The 22,569-nt window shown below is 38.3% G+C and overlaps 2 protein-coding genes across 6 annotated transcripts in view; one reads left to right on the top strand and one right to left on the bottom strand.

Moving 5' to 3' along the window:
* Positions 1–418: 418 nt before the first annotated feature.
* On the top strand, positions 419–8,351 carry nudt19 (nudix (nucleoside diphosphate linked moiety X)-type motif 19). The gene is made up of 3 exons (XM_017459349.3): positions 419–1,301; positions 4,030–4,237; positions 5,598–8,351. Exons 1-3 carry the CDS (start codon positions 534–536, stop codon positions 5,798–5,800), a joined length of 1,179 nt encoding a protein of 392 aa, XP_017314838.1. The 5' UTR covers positions 419–533; the 3' UTR covers positions 5,801–8,351.
* celf1 (cugbp, Elav-like family member 1) overlaps positions 7,704–22,569 on the bottom strand; it is a 40,776-nt gene continuing 25,910 nt past the window's right edge. For 2 of the 5 annotated variants that reach the window (XM_017458671.3, XM_017458670.3), the window contains 7 exons: positions 19,018–19,087; positions 17,212–17,382; positions 16,417–16,533; positions 15,839–16,027; positions 14,367–14,510; positions 13,218–13,389; positions 7,704–9,805 (listed from right to left, as the gene is read on the bottom strand). In XM_017458671.3, the coding sequence (XP_017314160.1) occupies positions 13,262–13,389; positions 14,367–14,510; positions 15,839–16,027; positions 16,417–16,533; positions 17,212–17,382; positions 19,018–19,087 (819 nt within the window). In that variant the 3' untranslated portion in view covers positions 7,704–9,805; positions 13,218–13,261. The remainder of the gene's footprint in view (positions 9,806–13,217; positions 13,390–14,366; positions 14,511–15,838; positions 16,028–16,416; positions 16,534–17,211; positions 17,383–19,017; positions 19,088–22,569) is intronic. The other 3 variants (XM_053676621.1, XM_053676620.1, XM_053676622.1) reach the window with 3 other exon arrangements.

Raw genomic sequence — 22,569 nt, 5'->3', positions numbered from 1 at the left:
ACCTCAATCCGGACCAGGGAATCTGTCACTATCTTCAAAAAACAGCTAAAGACCCACCTCTTCCATGAACACCTAACCAACCCCTAAAATGCCAAACAAAAAATAATGCCAAAATATATCTATATATGGAGAACATAGGACCCTGGGGAAATAGATACGCTCCTCCCATTAATAAAGTAATCAGAGGAAAAATTGGGTTGTCTGTTTTCATTTATATCTAAGTATTTCTGTAAATTCGACTAATTTTGAAGATATGAATGAACACAATATTGTGTGGTATCGTGATACATCAGCTGCTACAGTATCGTAAGATATGTAAGATTCGTCTGTGCACGAATTTGAGCTGAATCAGTTTCACGGTGCAGAATCGAATCCTTGTGGACGACTCTCGATTCTCTAGGCCTGGGGTCTGAGAATCGGCTCTTTTTTTTTTTTTTTTACCACAGCCTCGTAGACTCTAAGCCTCGTTGTTGTCGCGTTGTTTATGTTAGCATGAAATGCTAACAAATGTGAAGATTTAAAGCAGACTCAAGATGAACACGGCTTTAAAGCATTGGAAGGAGGCGGCCACTGTGATCTTGGCTGCTGGGACAAAGTACAAGCGAAGTGTTGAGTCTCTATGGAGAGAAACAAACCCGGTACCAAACCCAGCTTTCGATTATGAAGTCCTGCTGCTCAAGCGGAGCGGGAAAAGCGGCTTCATGCCCAACGCTTATGTGTTTCCAGGTGGATTAGTGGGACCGTCCGACTTCTCCGCCGAGTGGTTGGAAGTTTTTAAAACGTTCAGACACTTGCCCAAGTTCGGCATAGCGACGGTGAAGCAGCCGCAGGACACGAGACCGCCGATGTTCGCGACTGACCGGAAACAGCTCGGTTCTCCGATCCCGGGGGACGTCGCGTTCAGAATCTGTGCCGTGAGAGAGACGTTTGAGGAATCAGGGGTGCTGTTGGTGTTGCCCAGTCAGGAGGCAAACCCGCAAAACACTGACCAGCACTCCGGAAATGACAAGTCGGATAACTGCGTTACTCGGTCGGGGCTTACAGAATTGTCCGATCGCTGGGACAAAAGTCTGATCGCTAAGTGGAGATCGCTGGTTCTGGAGAACTCGTGGAATTTTATCCGGATGTGCAGAGAACTCGAGTGTTTACCCAACATATGGGCTCTGTACGAGTGGGGGAACTGGCTCACTCCCACCGGTGTGTCCCGGCAGCAGAGAAGATACGACACTGCCTTCTACATGTGCTGCTTAAAGGACATCCCGGACACACTGCAGGACCAGAGGGAGATAGAACTTTATAAGGTGTTATATGTCTTAGTGTGTGTGTGTGTGTGTGTGTGTGTGTGTCTGTGTTTCAATCCATTTCTCAACATGCCCTTGTTCATTTGACCTTGTTACACACTAGCCAGCTACAAAGTGACAGGTGACACTGACTATGTTTACATGGACAGCAGTAATCTAATTATTGACCTTATTCTGAATAATAATGTGATTAAGGAGTTTACGAGTTGCTTTTAGAATACTCCTGTCATGTACCCATTTGACATGTTATAGAACATAATCAGATTAACGGCACACGTCATTACGTCGCCATGCCACGCCGTCCCTCTAGAATTTCACGTATCAACATACAGTTGGTCTTCGTTATGGAACCGTATACAGTTTTGGGCGTTTTTATTAAAAAATTTTACGAACGCTTTAAGTGCAGTTAATTATTTGTCATGCTGTACGTGCAAATAGACAACTGCTTGAAGCCGTGGGCTGCGTCCCAGACTTGCCGTCTATATAGTAGCCGAGATACATGTATTTTTCGCCACTACAGGCCTATAGTAGGCAAGTATGCGGTTTGGGACGCTGGCGTACTCTCTTGGTCGCCGTAAAATGTTGAGCACTGCGTGTGTGATTGCGTCCTGTCGCAAAATGCGGTGAAAACTCTCACACGACGTTAATTATGTGATTAAGGTGTGTACATGTCTGTAATACACCTCGATAATGCGACTAAAACAGGAATACTCCACGTCTTAATTCGATTATTGCTTACTTTGAGTATGACCTTAATTGGATTAAGGTAATTAAAAATAGCTGTTTACATGGTAGTTTCTTAATCAAAGTATGGTCTTAATCGGGTTAAGAGTGGATTATTGTTGTCCATGTAAACGCACTGCATGAGAGATGAGATACTTCCTACCTGCTTTTAGTTCCTGTCTACTGCTGGATATTTTTCATCATGTGCCGTACAGTAGGCCAGGGCTGTGTGATCGAGTTTTCGATTTCAATCTCGATTATGGCTTCTGATGATGATGATGAAAACGAAACAATCGAGATAAAACAATTATCGCGCCATGTTCAGTTTCACAATGTTCTTGTTTCGTCTTTTTTAAAAAGCGTACGCCATTTTTCTTTACAGTGGCGCGCTTTCGCTCCTCCCTAAAAGGCCAAGGTCGCTCCCCGCCAGTCTGCCAGCGTTTTTAGTTCAGCTCGAGCCAAGATGACGGAAAGAGAGAGCCTTTGGTCGACAAGAAAGACAAAGCCGTTTCAGCCGTTTGGAAACAATTTGGATTCAAGGAGCCTGACGGGAACAAAAAAAATGATGTTTGGTATCACTGGAAAGCTCGCTTCCTCTAGCGTCTTGACCACTGGTCTAAATACGCTCATTTCCTTTCTAGAGCTCACGTAGAAACTACACCCCATCTTTAAACCAGGAGACAGAGTTTCAGCTGAGGAAGTTTAAAGTTCATTTCTGGCAATGCGATTCGCCGAAATGTGTCATGTGATGTGCCCCACTAGCTTTGTTTCATTTATTTAATTAAACAAATGTATTTAATTTTTGTTTGACATTTTTTTTCAATTGAATTATATTCAAGGAAACCACTTTAAAAATACAATAGTTAAATAAATGCTTGATGTTTCCAAAGTCAGTGAGTAATTGTGATTTCACTGTTGACCAAAATAATCGTGATTATGATTTTTGCCATAATCGAGCAGCCCTACAGTAGGCTACATTTTGGCCACGGCGGTTTCTCCTTGGAGCTGGACGTACCGTACACGGCCCTGGGCGACACCAGGAGCTCTCAGGCTACGTTCACATATACAGCGATTTTATCGCTGCAAGTCGCTGTACTGTGAAGTCGCCAGTAGGCGTTCCTATTCCTGGTTGCCATAGTAACATTTATCAGTGGGTGATGCAGCTGGCATTTCACATTTTACAACAATATATGTAAAAACGCATCATATCGTACGAGATGGAGAAGCAGCGTGAGCTCTTCGCCACTGCAGCCATCTGTCTGCAGTGAAAGAGCAAGTGCCTGACTGTCTGGGTTCATGTAAGAATTCGGACTCGCAGGCAGCATGAAGGATAACGGATCACATGCACTCTACTGTCTTCACTCCCATTGCACCAAGTTGCTCCAAATCTCCATAAAGTTAAATTTTTCTCAACTTTGTCACTCCACAGGACACGCACACATCTAGTCGCAAAAGGTCGCTGTGGCTCATGCTTCCAGAAGTCACCAGCACTCATTGAAAACGAACTGTCTCCGGTCACTTTGTCGCTGCGGGCCGCTGTGTGTGTGAACGTATCTTTAAGATTTCATTGCTGCAAGTCCCCAGTCGGCATTACTACTACTGGTTGCCATAGTAACATTTATCAGTGTGTGGCGCAACAAACAATCCACTTTCAACAACAAACTGGTTTTCTTCCCTCTAAAATCAAACATTCTGGAGGGAGAGAGTGTGTATATAAAATTCACCCACGTTTAAATATACATATATATAAAAATGTGCGTCATATCCTATGAGATGATGGAAAAGCAGCGTGAGCTTTTCGCCATTCCGGCCATCTATCTGTGGCGAAAGCGCAAGCGCCAATTAGATTAACTTAGCTTATGATAAATCCTACAGTGACTTACGCACCGCAATACGTATAGCTCCCTACGTGTAGAAGGTTTTTAACCACCTTCTGGGATTGAATCCAATGACTGTTTTGTTACTTGGAAGTGACCATGTACCCTCTTATCTCCCTCTCCTACAGTGGTCTACGCCACCTGAAATACTTCACAGCTACCGGGAAAGGAAAGTTTGGATCGCACATCCTCAGTTATATGATATTGGACGAATGTGCAAGCTTCCATTACTAAGTGACCTTCACGACTTTGCCAAACAGAGATCGATAGAAGGCTGTGAGCGGTGCCTACCTGTTATCTTGAAGGCTACTGACTGCAACATTTCACTCTTACCAGGTTTGGATTCTAAGTTAATCAAAAGAAATCACTTTTGCTTGGCAGAATTGAATTAATATGATATTTAATAATGGCATCAGTGCATTGCTATATTAGATGTAATGTAACATGATCTAGGACTAGGCATAATTTGTATTGTGGGTTTACAAAGCAGAGCAGAACTGGCTGTAACTATGAAGAATTTTCAGACTTTGGGAAGCAGGTTTTTACTGTACCGGATTTATTTATTTATTAACATTAGTGGCTTGCTGCAGAAGGCAGCAACTGCTTATTAGAGTGAAACAGAAAAACTATGATTAGTTTATGTAAAGTCAAACAAGTAGTAGCTAGATAATTAGATACAATGTTTGATGGCTAATAAAGCTATTTTTAAAACAATAACTTTTAAAATCTTATTAGCGCATTCATCCATCTTCATTCATCAAACGCTTTTCCCCAATCGAGGTTGTGAGGGTCAGAGCGGTTTTTGGAGGTGGGAAAAAAAACGGCAGGATAAAAACAAAACAAACAAAAAAAAACAACCTACAATTATTTAACCCTTAAAAATTTAAGGTTAAATTTTGTAACACATTTGTAAAACGTTGAGGTGCTCGCAGAGCTCAGTGGTTAAGACTACTGATCAAAAAGTTCAAATCCCAGCACCACCGAGCTGCTACTGCTGTGCCCTTGAGCAAGGCCCTTAACCCTCAACTGTTCAGTTGTATAAAATTATTTAAACGTCAGTCTCTCTGGATAAGGCCTTCTATAAATGGTGTAAATGCATGAGTTTTGGCGTTTGTCAGATCCTGGCTACACTCCTAATTATGGCCTCACTCATGGCACAATATTTTCATCCTTTTCCTCCAACTACGCCTCCAGGTTAGCATGTAGATCACATTCCAAATGCACTTTTAGATCAAATTTCAAAGTTCTGCCTCCTTAAATATGCCCTTACCCTTGGAAATACATCGCAAGGCAGAAGAGAAAAGCATTTGAGTTTCCATTTCTTGTTGTCTTGAAATAAAACCACGACACCAATCAGTACTTAAGTATAACGAGATTGACCAAAAATGCAAAAAAAATCTGGCTAAGTCATACACTCTTAATACTGAAATTGCAAGCTATATTTGTTCATAGCTAGCAGTAATAAGTAGCAAAAGACAAGAAACGACAACTACTGTACATCATGTCTGTTGAAGGTTCGCTTACATGAGATTGACTAAAAATAATGTAATGGTTTACAAAACACTGCCCGGTTTTGAACAGTGGTTGTGGAGTACATCTCCAGACGTGTTTAGATTAAAGAGAGTCCAGATGTTCTATTATGTATAACCAACATTGTCTAACAAATGTCTTTTTTGCATTGCCTACGAATCCACAGGTGACAGTTTATACCCAGAGAAAACTGATAGCAGTGTGTCTACAGAGAAGTGTTTGGAGGAGCTGCAGAAGGACAGTCCAAATCTGCATCGCATTGTGATACACAGTCCTTACAAAAACTCTATCTATATGAACATCACACCTAAATACAAGCATCTACCTCCTCAAACCACCTCCGAGTCCAAGCATGACAGCAAGCTCTAACACTGAATTTATGGCAGTGTTCTAAGGGTACAATTAACCTAATGTAGGTAGGTAAAAGCTTTACAGATTTAATAAATTAGTTTAATATTGTAAAGTATGAGTTTGATGTAAAAGTTACTGCTTCTGGATGTGATGTTGAATTCAGTCATTGAGGCTAAATATGGTTGAATAAAGTAAACCAACATGTGCTATATTTATCCTTTGTAGTAGATTTTATCATTGTAGTACAGCTAACAGGTGCATCTAAAAAAAATTGTAATGTCATGGAAAAGTTTTTTTTATTTTTTTCCCCCCTGTAATTTAATTCAAAAAGTCAAACTTTCATATTTTCTAGATTTGTTACACAAAAAGAAATATTTCAAGCCTTTTTTGCTTTAATCTTGATGCTTACAGCTCATGGAAATCAAAAATTCAGTATCTCAAAATATTAGAATAAAGAATTTATAATACAGAAATGTCGACCTTCTGAAAAGTATGTTAATTTATGCACTCAATACTTGGTCAGAGCTCCTTTTGCATGAATTACTGCATCAATGCGGCATGGCATGGCGGCAATCACCCTGTGGCACTGCTGAGGTGTTCTGGAAGTCCAGGTTGCTTTGATAGCGGCCTTCAGCTTGTCTGTATTGTTGGGTCTGTTGTCACTCAGATTCTCTATGGGGTTCAGGTCAGGCGAGATCGCTGCCAATCAAGCACAGTAACACCATGGTCAGCAAACCAGTTACTAGAAGTTTTGGCACTGTGGACAGGTGCCAAGTCCTGCTGGAATAGGAAACCAGCATCTCCATAAAGCTCGTCAGCAGACGGAAGCATGAAGTTCTCTAAAATCTCCTGGTAGACGCTGCATCGACTCTTGACTTGAGAAAACACAGTGGACCAACACCAGCAGATGACATGGCAACCCAAATCATCACCGACTGTGGAAAATGCACACTGGACTTCAAGCAACTTGGATTCTGATCCTCTCCACTCTTCCTCCAGAATCTGGGACCTTGATTTCCAAATGAAATGCAAAATTTACTTTAATCTTCCCCATGATTGTGGTTGTGTATACTGAACCAGACAGAGATTAAAGGCTCAGGAAACCTTTGCAGGTGTTTTGAGTTAATTAGCTGATTAGAGATCTTCTCAGGTCAACATTTCTGTATTATTAATTCTTTATTCTAATAATTTGGGATACTGGATTTTTAATTTTACATGTGCTGTAAGCCGTAATCAAGATTAAAACAAAAACAAAGGCTTGAAATATTTAAATTTGTGTAATGAATCTAGAATATATGAAAGTTCCATTAAAAAAAAAATTAAATTACAGAAAAAAAAACCCCCAAACATTTCCACAATATTCTCATTTATAATGATTGTCATCTAGTGACACATTTCATTAAGTCAAGTATATACAGGTGCATCTCAAAAAATTAGATCACTATAGGGTGGCAGATAGGTGCTGCATGTCCCATTGCTGCTTCACAGCCCCAGGATTTCTGGTTTGGTCCTATGCTCAAGTTACTGTGTGGCATTTCACATGTTCTCCCTTTGCCTGCATGGGTTTCTTCCCACCCCCCCAAAAACCATGCCAGTAGGCTAATTGGTTATTCCAACCGAGGTGTGTTCCCTGACCAGGATAAAGCAGTTACAGATGACGAATGTAGGAATCTCAATATAAATAACAAAATGCTGCATATAAGTAACCTGAACAGTTGTGACTATACCATAGTTGTTGCATAAGAATAACTAACTGTACATACATTACAATGAGTCATAGCTCAGGTCCTTTTGAGCTGAAGCTATAGAAGTTGTGGTAAGAAAAGCAAAAGGTTTAAGCAATAACGAAACATTAATTTAAACTAGAAAAACTGTATAATAATAAACAAAAACATCAGTAAAAGTTCAGACACAAAGGGTGTGAATCTTTTCAGTTTAATCAGACAAACAACCCGACCAAAGAAACTACAAAATGACTTCGCGTTGTATGCACGTTGCTATACTTCTGTGGAGACAGTAGCATGAAAATTTTAACTTCCATCACAATTTAAATAAACCTCAACAGAAAACATTCAGAAATAACACTCCTCTAGACATCTAATGAAATCCTCACTCTACAATTCCAGTGAAAACCATAACTTAAATGACAGAAAAAGAAAAGAAAAGAAAAGAAAAAAAATCAGCTTTTAATTCAACTGAAGGCTGCTTCATAGAATTACTTAATTTGTTTTTAGACTTATGTTTGGTCATGGTGGCAAGTTCTACATGGCTCCACTTATTAGGATTTCAAATTTCACATTGCGAAACAGAACTTGGAAGTAGAAAAAGGCAAAAACTGTACAATTTCTTACTATTAAATACAATCACTCTGTACCAATAATGACAAACATCCCACAGGTAAGTTTTTCAGAGTACATTTAAACAAACAGCAGCTTAAAATCTAGATATAAAATGCCAAAATTTGCAACGTTAATCCCAATTCGCCAACAATAGGTCTTTTTTTTTTTGCTAGCAATCTACTGTTGAAATAAAAGCTACTGAAAACAGGGTGCCAAATTTTCAAAAGAGGGCAATTTGAGATTATATATATATATATATATATATATATATATATATATATATATATATATATATATATATATATATATATATATATATATATATATATATATATATAAAAACACACACAACAACCACCCAAATATAGTTTGTAATTAGGAAAGGGTGGGGGAAGCCTTATTACGGAAAGAAGGTTTTACTCTTCAAATAGAAGACACGGTAAAGGCAGTACTACAAAAGAGGGGTGTGGCTAGACCATGACAAAGACCTGAAACTTGAACAGATTTGTCAGATTGTGGGAAACTTGAGATGCTTTCTGCCAACCATTCAACATGAGACAAAATTTCCTGAACAGAACAGCTGAAATTCGCAAGGACTGGGTCGATCATTAGAAAGTCCATCTACAAACTTCACTTTCAAACATGGTTTCAACACGTGTTTATGACTAGATTTAAAATCAATTATTAAAATGGGACCACATTGGAAGAGTAGACAGACATGAAAAATACATAAAATGTGACCAACAGCAACATGCAAAACTTTTGGCACCATTTTATTCATTTTTATAATTGTCTTTTTTTTTTTTTTTTTAACAGAACTAAATCACATTTTGCTGAGGATGTCAGTGCAGTTACAAAAAAACATGCATACTCATATATACTAACTGTGACAAGAAACTCAATTTTGCTCATTTTATGCATTTTTTTTTTTATTTATTTCAGACTAATCCTGATTCACACAAAAAAGAAAAAAAAAGAAAAAAAACATGTGCCTATGGTATCTTGACACACTAAATGGAAAAAGGAAGAAAAGCAATTCAAGTGTCTATTGTAATGTCACACTGTTAAGGAACTCCCAAAATTATGCCATCAAAAATCATGCCAACTAACCTACCACAATATTACAAGGTTATCCTCAGTTTCAGCAAAATGTGACTGCAGAAAACCCTAAAAAGGTGTACAACAAGTGAGAGAAAGAGGAAAAACACACCCACACACACACAGTGATTCTATAAATGGATTGGCTGCTTTTAGAGGAAAACAAATGAGTAAAACTGAGTGCACTAGAAAGACTGCTCTAAAACAACAAAAAATAAAATTGGCTAAACAAAATTTAACTGGGTAATGAAACAATGAAAATTAAAAGCCTTTGCACAATCTAGTGGTTATGTTTGCAGGTTCTAGAAAAATAGACTCTGTTCGGAACAATATTCAAGAAACTTTTTACATTTTAGTTAATAACAGCAGTCTTTCTAGTGCCCCCTATTGGCAGCACAAACAGAAATGAACACCACACAAAACAAACAAAATAAGTAACCACTAAGCGTCAAAAGTTAACAAAAAAAGGTCAAGGGTGAAAAATTTCAAGCGTCAGAGAAGCGAAGAGGACAACGGACTGGACGATGAACTTTTGACGTCACATCGACATGCTAGGGAAACGATGAACAAACGGGCACGAAGATATCTAGAACAAAACAAAAAATAACGAACAACAAAACTAGGTTAAAGCCACAACAGAAAAAAGGAGAGGAGAAGAAACAGAAAATCATGTAAATGATTATCTCTGCATGGAGAAGGTTGGGGGACACAGGTACACATTACTTACTTTGGATAGAACATTGAATGCAACACAGGGGATAAGAGGAAGGAAAGTGGAAAGGAGAGACAAGCAACATGCCAAAAGGAGTTAAGGGGAAAATTTACATCAAACACCACCAAGAGACAACAAATAGTGTCTACCACAGTTAAAACAAAAGCAACCAGGGTTTATTTTAGTAGGTAGCTAGGGTTTTCAATATACTTCTGAAAATAAGAAAATGAAAAAGCAATTGCCATCAGCAACATTCAACCTTAAGCTGACATCGTTTCAGCTCAGAACTTCACATTTTTTAAGCGCCAACTCAAATAGCTGTATTTTCAGACTCAAAAAAAAAAACTTTGTGCTTTAAAGATTTTCTAGACCTCTTTGTACATGAGTTCAGTTTGTGCTTGATCTCTTAATCATTTTGGGTAATACAACAGACAACGTGAAGGCAGCTTACTAGTTGTGCATATAGGTCCTATAACGGGCAAAAGTGGTCGAAATTATTTGATAGATTTACAGTCTAAAACGGAACGTTAATAACGAATGGCAAACAGCCATATTATGTATATTCAAGTTGCACAAATTAAGACAAAATGTACCCACAAGCAGCTTGTATAGGACTGTTTGGCACATCAGTGAAACTACTCAACCATACCGTCAGTGTGCAGCTGCTTCCTGTACCGTGCCTAACCCAGCACTTCTACACAATGACTTCTCCTTGTACTGTAAATCAGCATTACAACAAAAATTATTACCCCAACAAGTATATAGTAGTAATAAGGTATGGGCAGAGTCCACATGTAAAATAATCTTTGGATTCAGAAATGGACATTTCACTAGAACCCCTCTTAGGGCTAACCTAGTGTATACAATTATGGTTTAGGTGAATTGTTTTTACAGAGGCACAGACCATGGATTGAGCATTCACAGGACCAGAATCGAAACATTGAAAGTGTTCCAGGGTTCAGACTAAAGCTACTGTAGCTCATGAATACATTAATATGGTTATACGAATACTCAGAAGTTGCAACCTTTCATGCTAAGAGTTCATTTATTAGAATGATCATTTTAATCTTTGATTAATACTCATTATTGTAGTACAAAAAAAAAAAGCTATAAAACTAGTGTCTTGTACGTTGTGACTGACATCATACAGGGATCATACTACACGTAATAATTTGGCAATACCAGCTGTTATTCAACGGACAAATCCAAGAAAACTACAGTGTCGCTTATTTATATTACATATATAAGTGAGCATTTAGATTTAAAATTGTACACCTGGCAGCACATCATAGCTACAGAACTCCATGAAACACTCTATATTTGATACACCAAGAAATAAAAGCTGCTGTTTTTGTGATTATGCAAGAGATATATTTGAAAAGCATTCACATGTATATACTGGGACCAGTTTCCACTTGTACAACAACTTTAGCTGAACCCTGGAAGAGCATCAGAGAGACTTCAGCACCCCAAGAACTATGCATGAACTCTTGATACAATTTTGAGTGTTGGACAAAGACAATACACTTAGCTAAAAAGGGCCACACGCCTGTTGCTTTAACAATTTGTGAATGTATTCACAAAACTTTACATCAGGATTCTACAAAATACTGCTGAATTTTCTGAGTGATTATTAAACATTTTAATTCAGAGAAATAATTTACGCAATATTATAAAACCTCTATAAAAATAGAAAAAGGCATAATAGTTAAGTAATATACACAATCTGGTCAAAGGTTTCTCTTCCATGTCCATAAAAACACCAAGACCCTGTAGGCCTCAAGTATTAATGAAATGATTAATCTTTCCTTGTTCTGATAAATATTTACTAATCATAATTGATCATGAATACAATTTGAAGTGTACAGAGTAAATTAAACATTCGAAACTATAAGTGGGAAGGAAGAAAACAAATGGGGTCAAAATGAGACAAGTAATTACTTGGTTATTTCACAAGAATATGTTGGAGTGGAAGAAAAAAAATAAATTAAGTCTTTTTTTTTTTTTTAAGCACTATCTAATTTTAGACAGACATCACACTCAGGATGAAATTATTGCTGAACGCATACAACAACCACTTGGACTGAGGTGAAAAAAAATAATTCTAAATAACCGTCATATCCCCAGCCAAAAAATAAATAAGTCAGGCAACTTGAATGTCATCTCTCCAAAAGTTCTACATAATACTTTGAAGGTCATTTCCGTGGCACGAAGTGACTTCAGCAGTGGATAGTAATTAATTAAAATGCCTTGGGCAAAATTAAAGTGGCTTGTGTCCTTGAGGTGACGAATAAGGGAATGACTATGTGAAATGCATACAAATTGATCTAATTTTTCCAACCCAAAAGTAATTTATATTAGGGATGCTTTCGGCATTCGTTACTAATCGATTATTACGCTTTAGGTTAAATTTAAGTTACTTTGACTGATCAAAAATGAGGCAATCCTGAGAGTAAAAATTACATCCCTATATCCCTGTCAACTGACCAGCTTGTGCTAAGCAACATATTTGTATGTGCTAACAAACAATATAGGAAAAAAATATCGAAACTATACCAAATACAAGATATTATGATTGTTTTTTTTTTTTTTGGTAGGTGAAAAAGAAACACATTTAATGAAAGCCACTAACAAAGACACTTTTGTCAGCCAAAAACAAACTTTCACATCAACCTATTTTAGATAAATTAGCAGTATTTCAAATAAATAAATAAATAACTGAAATAAATAGACAAAACAATAAAAAGGCATCTATGGAAACAGAGTCTGATGAAGAGCAATCTGACATTCAAGATGCTCCAAATCATGGTGAAAGAACGATTATCGTTTGCATGTATGCAGCAGACCTCCAAATTCTATTTAAAAGGCAGCTTACAAGGAGGCATCAGTTTGACTATCCAAGTATACGATTCGAGTCAATAGTGTAAACACAACAGGTAAATCTGCAGGAACATGATTGGGATGAGATAATGACTGTGGAACTGAGAGCAGTCAGAGACTGGCTTTCATTGTGCAACATCCTTTGATGAACGATTTGTACACAGCAAAAGATTAATATGGCACCAAAATGTTAAGAAAAGAAATAAATATCCAAAACATGAAGCCTAACAATTTGAAAGAATTTCTTAGCCGAACAACCTCAATTTTGCATGTTGCTTTTCCTTTTCTTTGTGATGTTTTTAAGAAAGAAGATATGTAGGATAGGTAAACAGGAGTGAAGGAACAGTAAGAGAGGGTTAAGGGTGGGGCAGGCGTTCGAACTTTTCCAGTGTCACACTCAACTTACCAGAAACACATTTTCAAACCAAGTCCATTTCAGAGTAAAAGCACTCAATATGGCTTGCTGTCATTTTTGGATCGTTTCAGTTGAACCTTCAGTCGTTTCATTCCGATCTGAAAACCGTTCATTGACTGAATGGCCGCCTGGGACGAAACGGGATTGTCGTAACTCACAAAGCCTGTAAATAAATAAATGAACAAACACATTTATTTATGTATGGTGACAGATCATTGTTGAGCATAAAAAGAACATCAGTATCAATAATTAGCTCAAAATAACACTAATCCTTTTCCTAAAGTTGTATTTGTGTCCAGAAATCCTGAAAAGTCTGCAATTTTCCCCCTTCATCATCTCAATTTGGTCACCTGCCAGGATCCACCCACTAGCTAACTCTCCATTATCACACAACTAACCAGCCAGGGAGGGTGGGGCAAACATGCTTCCTTTAAGGCATGTGAACCCAACCTCTGCATCTTTTTGAACTGCTGCTCATGCTGCGACAAAGGCCAGTGTAAAACACAACAAAAGTGCTATCTATCCACTTCTGCATACATGAGCTCACAGATGCCGGTGATTGACCTGGAAGATACAGTATGCTATCCTCCCAACCAGAGAGTACAGCCAATTTTGCTCTCGTCTCCCAGCGACGTATGGCTGTGGCATAGTCGGGACTCAAAATTGCAATACCCCAATGATGCTGTAAATGCTTTTCTGATGCGCCACACAGGAGCAAAATATTTCATTCTCTAGTCACAGATAAGACATGCTTGTTTTTGTTTTGTCAAATAATACAATATCCTTGACATCCTGGCAAAGTCATGGATTGTCTCATTAACCCAAATATAGCGAGCATACAAAATAGTTTTGGTTTAATACCCAAAAACAAAGACATTGGAACAAGAGAGTATGTACCCTGTATCCGAACATGAAGCTTGAAATTAATATGCAGGAAATATTCAAGATGTTACTGTTGTGCTTATAGTCATGATGATAGTTTGTAAATGCTTAATTACATGCAAGTTCTACTATCTACAGTGTAAATAGTATTTGGACGGTGTAGTCTGAATAAAGCATTACCAAAAATGTCAAATCAATGGCCCAAAATAATTTGCATTAAAAAGTCTGAATTACACAGCCTAATCAGTAACAGCTTACCAAAACATTTGCTGAGGTTAGTCTGTTTGTCTATGAAAACCTTGGCAGAGATAACACTGCCAAAAGGCATGAACATCTGAAGCAAGTCCTGGTCACCAAACTCCTGTGGCAGGTGATAAATGAAGAGATTTGCACCCTCTGGACCTATGGAGAAAATACAGAGCACGTAAGAGAGAAGAGTGGGTAGTGGAAAAAAGAAAAGAAACTGATGAATATATAATCCTAAACGCAGGTCCTGCTGACTTCATAAGAGATTGGTACATATGGTATAGATATATTCAAAAGGACTGCATTACCATAGTGGTAGTGTCAGCATCAGACCCTCCAATCTAACGGACTCTCTGCAGTTCCATGTAATTCCATATACTGGCTCAGAACACCATTATGTATGCTTTTCAGAGTGAGGTATTATCAATTCATGGAAGCATCTCTTTAAATGTTTAAACTGCAGGTTTTAAAAACATTTGAAAAGTCACACTCTCTGGAAAAATGCCATTGTGAGCTAATTGCAGAAGAAAAATTTATGTTAGCTTGCTGATTGAGGAGAGTACCAAATAATACACATTCAGTGAGAATTCAAAGATGCGCCACAAACAACAAGCCAAGTAATACACCTAAATAGTGACACCAATGGTATAGGGGCACACTACCTAGTACAGTAGTGTGCAGTTTGGGAGTCAATCTAAGTATTCAAGAAAACTGCTCAGTATTACAGAAGTGTTACAAGAACACAATATTAATTTGCACATCAGTATGACAGTCACATGCACTCAGTATGAGATGAAAGAGAAAAACCTCGCAACAAGAGCTTGTCTTTCAGCCAATGTCAGCCAGTTAAAACTCACTGAGACTGCCTGATCTAGCAGCAGTGCATGTGCATTGCCAACCTGCTGCGGTCCAACTGTGCCCATTCTGCTATACCAGAAACAGCTTGTAACTTACAGAAATCATCCAACATTAGCTAGCTAGATAAAATATAAACTCTGGTTTAAGGAAATAAGGTTGCTCTGTAATCTCCCAGCTGCATGGTGGCACACTCCATCTTCCCCACTAGCCAATCATGAGCATATGTGAGCTCATTCATGCAGGAGGGGGTGGATAGTGCTGCCCCTGGCATTGCATAAGCAGCAGTCGGAAGATACGCACACGGCTGACTTTGTGTGCCTTGGATGAAGCGTGCAATAGCCTTTCCCATAAAATTGGGGAGGCTCTGGGCCAGGATGCATTAGCACACCCCTGGTCAGATCTAAAATTGGACGCTTTTCATCATCAGTTATTAAAGGGAGAAAAGGGGAAAAAAAAAGTTCTGCATCAGTGCTGAACCAAAATGGCCATTACAGCTTAGCCATCCTAGTATTAAATTATCAAACCAGGATCCATTGCAATAGGATAAACACCACCACAGTAATACTAATTCATAAAAGATAGTGAGATGTTTATTCTGGGATAGCTGTGCTACTCCCAACACTGACCTTCTTTCTGGCTGCCAGCAGCACTGATGCTCTGCTGAGAAAGTAGGCTCTGGTTATAAAGACTGGGTAGGGCGGCAGCTGCATACTGCTGGATTCCCGAGTAAGCTGCCTGTGTCAATGCCTCCATAGTGCTGCCGGAGCCATTAGAAAGGCCTCCACTGCCCAAGCCACCATTCAATGCAGCCATACCTACAGAAACACAGAACTGTGATTACCTGTGTTACCAAGTCTCAAATAATTTAAGTGCCAGACAGTTTCTTCACAGCACATGTTGGTTGCGGTGTCCTGCTACTCGAAACACTACAGGAGCCTAAAAACAAGGTATGGCTGAAGTTTGAGGAGTGTCCGGCTGATTTATTGACTCGTCATTGAGAAGGAACAGCAATTTGAAAAATACTTAAGATCGTCATTTCCCAATAAATTATATTGACTATTTATTAATTAAAAGATCTCCCTCTCCTGGGCAATAAGTACAACAGTACAAATTCCACAATATGGGCCACGAACTTGCTGTGCGCATGGCACGCATTTGTGTCTGCATGCTTATGTAAAGCATGTGTGTTTTGGTCGTTTCTCACCTGCTAGTGAACTCATGTTGAGGCCAGCACCAGCACCTGCAGCCAGAGACTGCAGCGCACCCAGAGAAGCCATGGTATTCACAGACGTATTAGTACTCGAGGTGGGAGAGGAACCGGCTGTGGAGAGAAAACAGAACAGAAAGGGCAGGTGGATAAGTACCAAAGGATTACAAAAAAAATGCCACCACTAATTTAATAAATGAAAAAAAAAAAAATCTAACAAAAGAGAAAGAAACAAACCAGAGATTGAGATTTTAAGGCAACAAGGACTTTCCTTCATAATCATGCATTCAATTATTATTATTATAGAAAACATGGGCATTTAGGCTAAGGAAAAGGTATTACTAGCATGCCCAAGGCTACCTAGCAACAGACAGAACACTACTGGCCTATTAATTTCAGCAAGTGTGGAAAAATCTGTCCAAGATCTAAGTAATTGTGATGATGCAGAAATAAATTTTTGTGGAAATGTGTGTAGAGCTCAATTGTATGTGGTAGTTTTGCAAATAAGTAGATTCAATCCCCCCCCCCCCCCCCCCCCAAAAAAAAAGGGGGGGGGGGTTTAGAAATTAGGAGGTTGCCAATATCTCAAGATGAAAAAAAGGGGAAAAAAAAGAAATGTACTGCATTTCTCCACATAAAAAGAGCTTGCTGACTCCACTGGGATGCTTATGGTGGAGGGATCAAGAGCAGTATGGTCAGCACAGAAATAACTAAAAACATAAATGTTAATGTAAATGTTACATTACAGTACTGGCATTACAGGGTAAGAGAGGTTAAAAAAGCAGAACGAACCCTTGCAGCCATCCCAGGCAGAGAGAGTCTGTTGTCCGGTGGCCGTACCTGAGCTAGTAAGCGCACTGAGTGGTGAGCTGGACGTGGTCAGTGCACTGCTGCCGCTTGGAGTTGCCTGAGTGGCACTCGCCGCTGCTGCCAATGCAGCCAGATTCTGCATGGCATTCAGACCTGCACATATATGCATAGATATAAATACATTGAAAAAATATTTTTATATATTTTTAAAATTATTTTTCAATAATTTATAAATAATTAATCATGTGTTAATTGTTAATAATATTTTGATTGTGATTATATAAAAGCTAATGTTATAATTCAAAAGTTCTGCAACAGAAACAATTGCATAATATTAAGACCTTAATCTAGGCAATATTGGCATAAGTTAAAGGTTCACTGGATTTGAAGTATTTCTGCAACAACAGTATAATCTTCTACGCACAGAGTTGTCTTATTTCCTATGAAAAAAAAAAAAAAAAAAAAAAAAAAAAAAAGGCATTGGGACTTTCAACTTCAAACCAAGTGATGACTAGAGCATAACTGACGAATCAGCTTCTGCTGTGTGAGAAACAAGGATCCACCTGATAATTCCTTATTTACATTTTGGATGCACATGAAACCCCAATTTACCCTCATTCATTTCTAATTTAAATAGGTGTTACAATAATGACCCAATAAAATAAACACGTTCAGCAGATTATAGTCATATATGACGTAAGAATAAGGCTATTTATTTGCTCAAATATTACATATAAAAGTCTGTTGAAATCCTGGGGTTTCACTGAAATTAACTGTGCATACACAGTGATGGAAGTTTTCATTTTCTAATACAAAGCTGTTTAAGTTCAGTAGCATACTGAACCGTTTTCCAACCTCACCTGTGGGTAGCTTTGTGAATTCTATTGACAGATTTTTATTAAAATGTTAGTAATCCAATAGGTCAGACTTAGTAAGATTTAATTAAAGATTAATTTCTAAATATACAGGTGCATCTCAATATTTTTCTGTAATTTTAAATTGAATTACAGAAAGGAGCCCTCACCAAGTACTGAGTGCATAAATTAACATACTTTTCAGAGGGTTGAAATTTCCGTATTATAAATTCTTTATTCTAATATTTTGAGATACTGAATTTGATTTCCATGAGCTGTAATCAAGATGAAAACAAAAAAAGGCTTGAAATATTTGTGTGTAATGAATCTAGAATATATTAAATTGTCACTTTTTGAATTAAATTATAGAAAAATGTACTTTTCCACGATAATCACATTTGAGATGCATACCTGTAGGTAAAGCCAAGGCCATTCTACTTCCATTCTGATAAATCCTTATTTCATTAAAATAAAAATTAATCATGTACATGTTTCAGTTCAGTGGCCCAATTTTAGTTAGTTAAATTAAACTCTTTAAAGCTTGCATACAACTGACCAGTCAACAGCCGAATAATATAGAAAAACTGACAAATAAGTAACGCTGCCATGGAACCTGAAACATATTTCTATCGGCTTACTTTCACAATATTAGACTGGTTTACTTATTACTTCACTGAAAGCATGAAGAAACTGAAAAGGTATTTTAGCTCCAAAATTATATAGGCTTATTATGGTCTTCAAATCAAACCAGGCTATTACTGTGGGTTTCTTGTATCTTTTGTGTTTTGGGGCAAGTAAAATCACTTACCCATAATGACATGTAAACCAATACTTATATGGATGCACCAAGCTGCTAGCCATTCCAATTTCTTAAAAGCCATAGTCACCTGTAAAGATTCCTATTCTGCGATACAACTCAAAGCACTGTTCTCACCTGACATGGGGTGGAGATTGTTGAGAGCACTCCCCGAGGATGCGGATTGCTGCAGGAGCTGCAAATAAAGCTAGACATTACACCAAAACAGAGAACACAGAGAGAGTCAGGACTGCTTCCAGGACTGTGAGAAGAGGATCGAGAGAGCAAGAGAGAGAGAGAGAGAGAGAGAGAGAGGGGCGGGGGGAGGAGGTTGTTGTGGTGGATTGGGGAGAGTGAGAGAAAGAAAGTTCAAGTGATGGAAGGAAAAAAAAAGATGAAAATGGTCCATAATGTAGTCCAATGACTGGGGCTGAAGTTGAAACGCTAGACCCAAGTGCCAGTGTATAAATATACTATTGCAAAACTCGAACACTTCTGCTAGGCTATTAAGGCTGGTTTATACTTGTACAGTGAAGCATGTTCATGCATCCGTGTCTGTGACTAGCACATGAAAAAGCACAGACATGACTGATTTGCACACCACCTAAACTCTAATAGTGTGCTGTGCGTTTATTAAGGCCAGCACATCAGGCAAACACATTTGTCTTCTAGTGGTGTTTGCTGTGTGTATTTTAGGTAGTCACTTCACTGTCTATATGTTTATTTGACTAAAATTTAAAAATGTACCACATTTTAAAGATACTTAATGTTTTTCTTTTATATATTCCTTTATTGTGCTTCTCACAAATTAAACACTGCCTATTATGCCCCTACACACCAATAATGTGCTCACAGACAGTAAACACTGCTTTTTTTGTCCACTATAATTCTTTAACCTGACTGTTGCATGCAATGCTGCAAAAACAAAGAAAGATAAAGGAGAAAGGTTTAGTTGTAGCCACTCCTCAGTGGGGTTAATGAAATGTGTGCTCACAATTATATTACTATTAACCTATCCAACCATATAAAAATGGATATTACTTGATACATCCATCTGGATATTACAGCATAATAATAATTCATATTACTAGTAATGCAAAGTCTCAAAGAGCTTAAGATAGATATCGCTCTCTTTTAAAACACAATAGCCACACCTATCTTTGTATTATTTTTAAGCGTAATCTATCCTTACTGTCCTCCCCTAATATCACAGTATCAGTGATTTACAGCCTGGAAGAAAGAAATAGTGATCATCACAACCACTATTTGCTTTTACTCTCATTTTGTTCCCTGCAGTGAGACAAGAGCACACACAAGTTCACAGTAAAGGCATGTATGATAGCAGACTCTCATACACTGCACAACAACCTCACATAATCACAGATATGCAGGTGCACAAGTATAAACCAGAATAAATAATTTATTAAAGAACATTATAATGGTTATCGTTGCGATGCTTTTGACATTTACAGAAAAAAGGAAATAACAGAAATAAAGCTGTTCCTTTCCATTTTAAAATGTACCGTACACCCGCATTTGTTCAGGACGCATTGTTCTACTGTTGTATTGTCTCTTATTGTACTGTTATACTGTTTCTATTTGAAGCATGATGCTGCTGTCAAATGCTGTTGTAATACCAGACGTAGCTGTTACTATGCATCCAGAGGGTTCTTCTGTTGTAATTTGCATGGACATGTTGGGTCAAAATATTCGTCCACACACTGAGGTATACTGTATCCCTTCAGAAAGGCTCAGCAGCAGTAGGGGGGTAAATAAGTAAATAAATAATAGAAAATGAGAGTAATGAGAGAGATTAAAAATAAGGGAAAGAAAAGAATTTTTCACAGCACACCCATGGAGCAGCACTAACACATTCACAAAAGGGCTCCACATCTATGTCGGTCTAGAAGGATGGAGAACACCATCAAAAGGCTCCAGGAACTTCGAATAAGCCAATGAGAAACAATCAGTAGGTATTTTCATGGTCAAATTGGTCTAAGTGGGGTTTGAATAGCCAAACATAGATCTGTTGCCCAGGTGCAAAAATCATCAAGTACAGCACAAAGAAATGTTGTGTATCCCTAAGATTATAACTATTCCACGGTAATTTAGCAACTTTTTCAAAACATAGGTAGGCACATCATGTAAGTATTTCAGAAATAATTGCATGCTCTACTCAGAGAATAAAGCAGTATGCTATATGTTGCAGGTGTTCCTAAAATCTAGAAAGATTTAAACCAAGCTGTGTGCCCCATGCAATGCTACAGTGGCTAATGTCAAAAATAATATAGGCTGCTTTTCACCGTGGCAAAAAAAAATTACACAGATTGGATATCCAGCAAATTTGTTATATGTGCTATGCAGGTCAAAGCAACAAACCAAAACACTCCAAACGGCATGTTAAGACTGGTTTATACTTCTGTGTTGAAGTACATTTGCTCATTTGTGGCATCACACAGAGGCATGCGCCCCTCCAAAATCCTAACAGCACATGATGCATATCTTTGTTGATTGGTTGAGGCAGACATGTCTAGTTGTGTACCTGTAAATGCTGTGACACGATGTCTCACGATCTCTCAGAACTCAAAACATGTCGAACCTTGAGACGGATGGGCTAAAAACCAGACAATGTTTTTTCCAATCTTCAACCGTCCAGTATACGTGATCCTATACCCACTGACTATGTTTACATGGACAGCAGTAATCTAATTATTGGCCTTATTCTGAATAACACAAAATTGTGATTAAGATGTTTGCATGAGTCGCTTTTAGAATACTCCTTTCATGTTCCCGTTTTACATGTTATAGAACATAGATCGATTAACAGCACACGTCATTACGTCCCCACGCCACGCCTTCCGACGTCCCTCCAGAATTTCACGTATCTACATACAGTTGGTCTTCGTTATGGTACTGTGTACAGCTCTGGGTGTTTTTATTCAAAAAATTTTTTACAAATGCTTTAAGTGCAATTAATTATTTGTCATGCTTTACGTGCTAATAGACAACTGCTTGAAGCCGTGGGCTGCGTCCCAAATCGCGTACTTACCTACTATATAGTAGCCGAGATACATGGATTTCTCCTACTACAGGCCTATAGCAGGCAAGTATGCGGTTTGGGACACAGCTGTGCACTCATTTGCCATCAAACGGTTGAGCACTGCCGTGTGTGTACGTGTCCTGTGGCAAAATGCGGTGAAAACTCACACGACGTTAATTATATGATTAAGGTGTGTACATGGCTGTTATGCATGTCGATAATGCGACTAAAACAGGAGTACTCCACATGTCTTAATTCGATGTGTGTTTACTTCGAATATGACCTTAATCGGATTAAGGTAATTAAAAATTGCTGTTTACATGATCCGAGCATTGTCTTAATCGGGTTAATATTGGATTATTGCTGTCCATGTAAACTTAGTGACTGCCTCCACAGACAGGTGGAGGCAGTCCGTTCTTCTGAACAGAACCGTTCTTCTGCTGTTGTAGCCCATCCACCTTAATATTGGACATGTGCAATCTGAGATGCTTTTCTGCTCACAACAGAGTGGTTATCTGAGTTACTGTAACCTTTTCAGCTCGACCCAGTCTGGCCATTCTCCATTTACCTCTCTCAACAACAAGGCCTTTCTGTCCGCAGAACTGCCACTCGCTGGATGTTTTTTTCTTTATTACACCATTCTGTGTAAA

Source organism: Ictalurus punctatus, chromosome 27 (assembly GCF_001660625.3).
Source record: "Ictalurus punctatus breed USDA103 chromosome 27, Coco_2.0, whole genome shotgun sequence".
In the NCBI taxonomy this organism is placed as follows: domain Eukaryota; kingdom Metazoa; phylum Chordata; class Actinopteri; order Siluriformes; family Ictaluridae; genus Ictalurus; species Ictalurus punctatus.
Note: the sequence above shows the minus strand (reverse complement) of the source record. Positions and strands in the feature narration are given on the sequence as shown.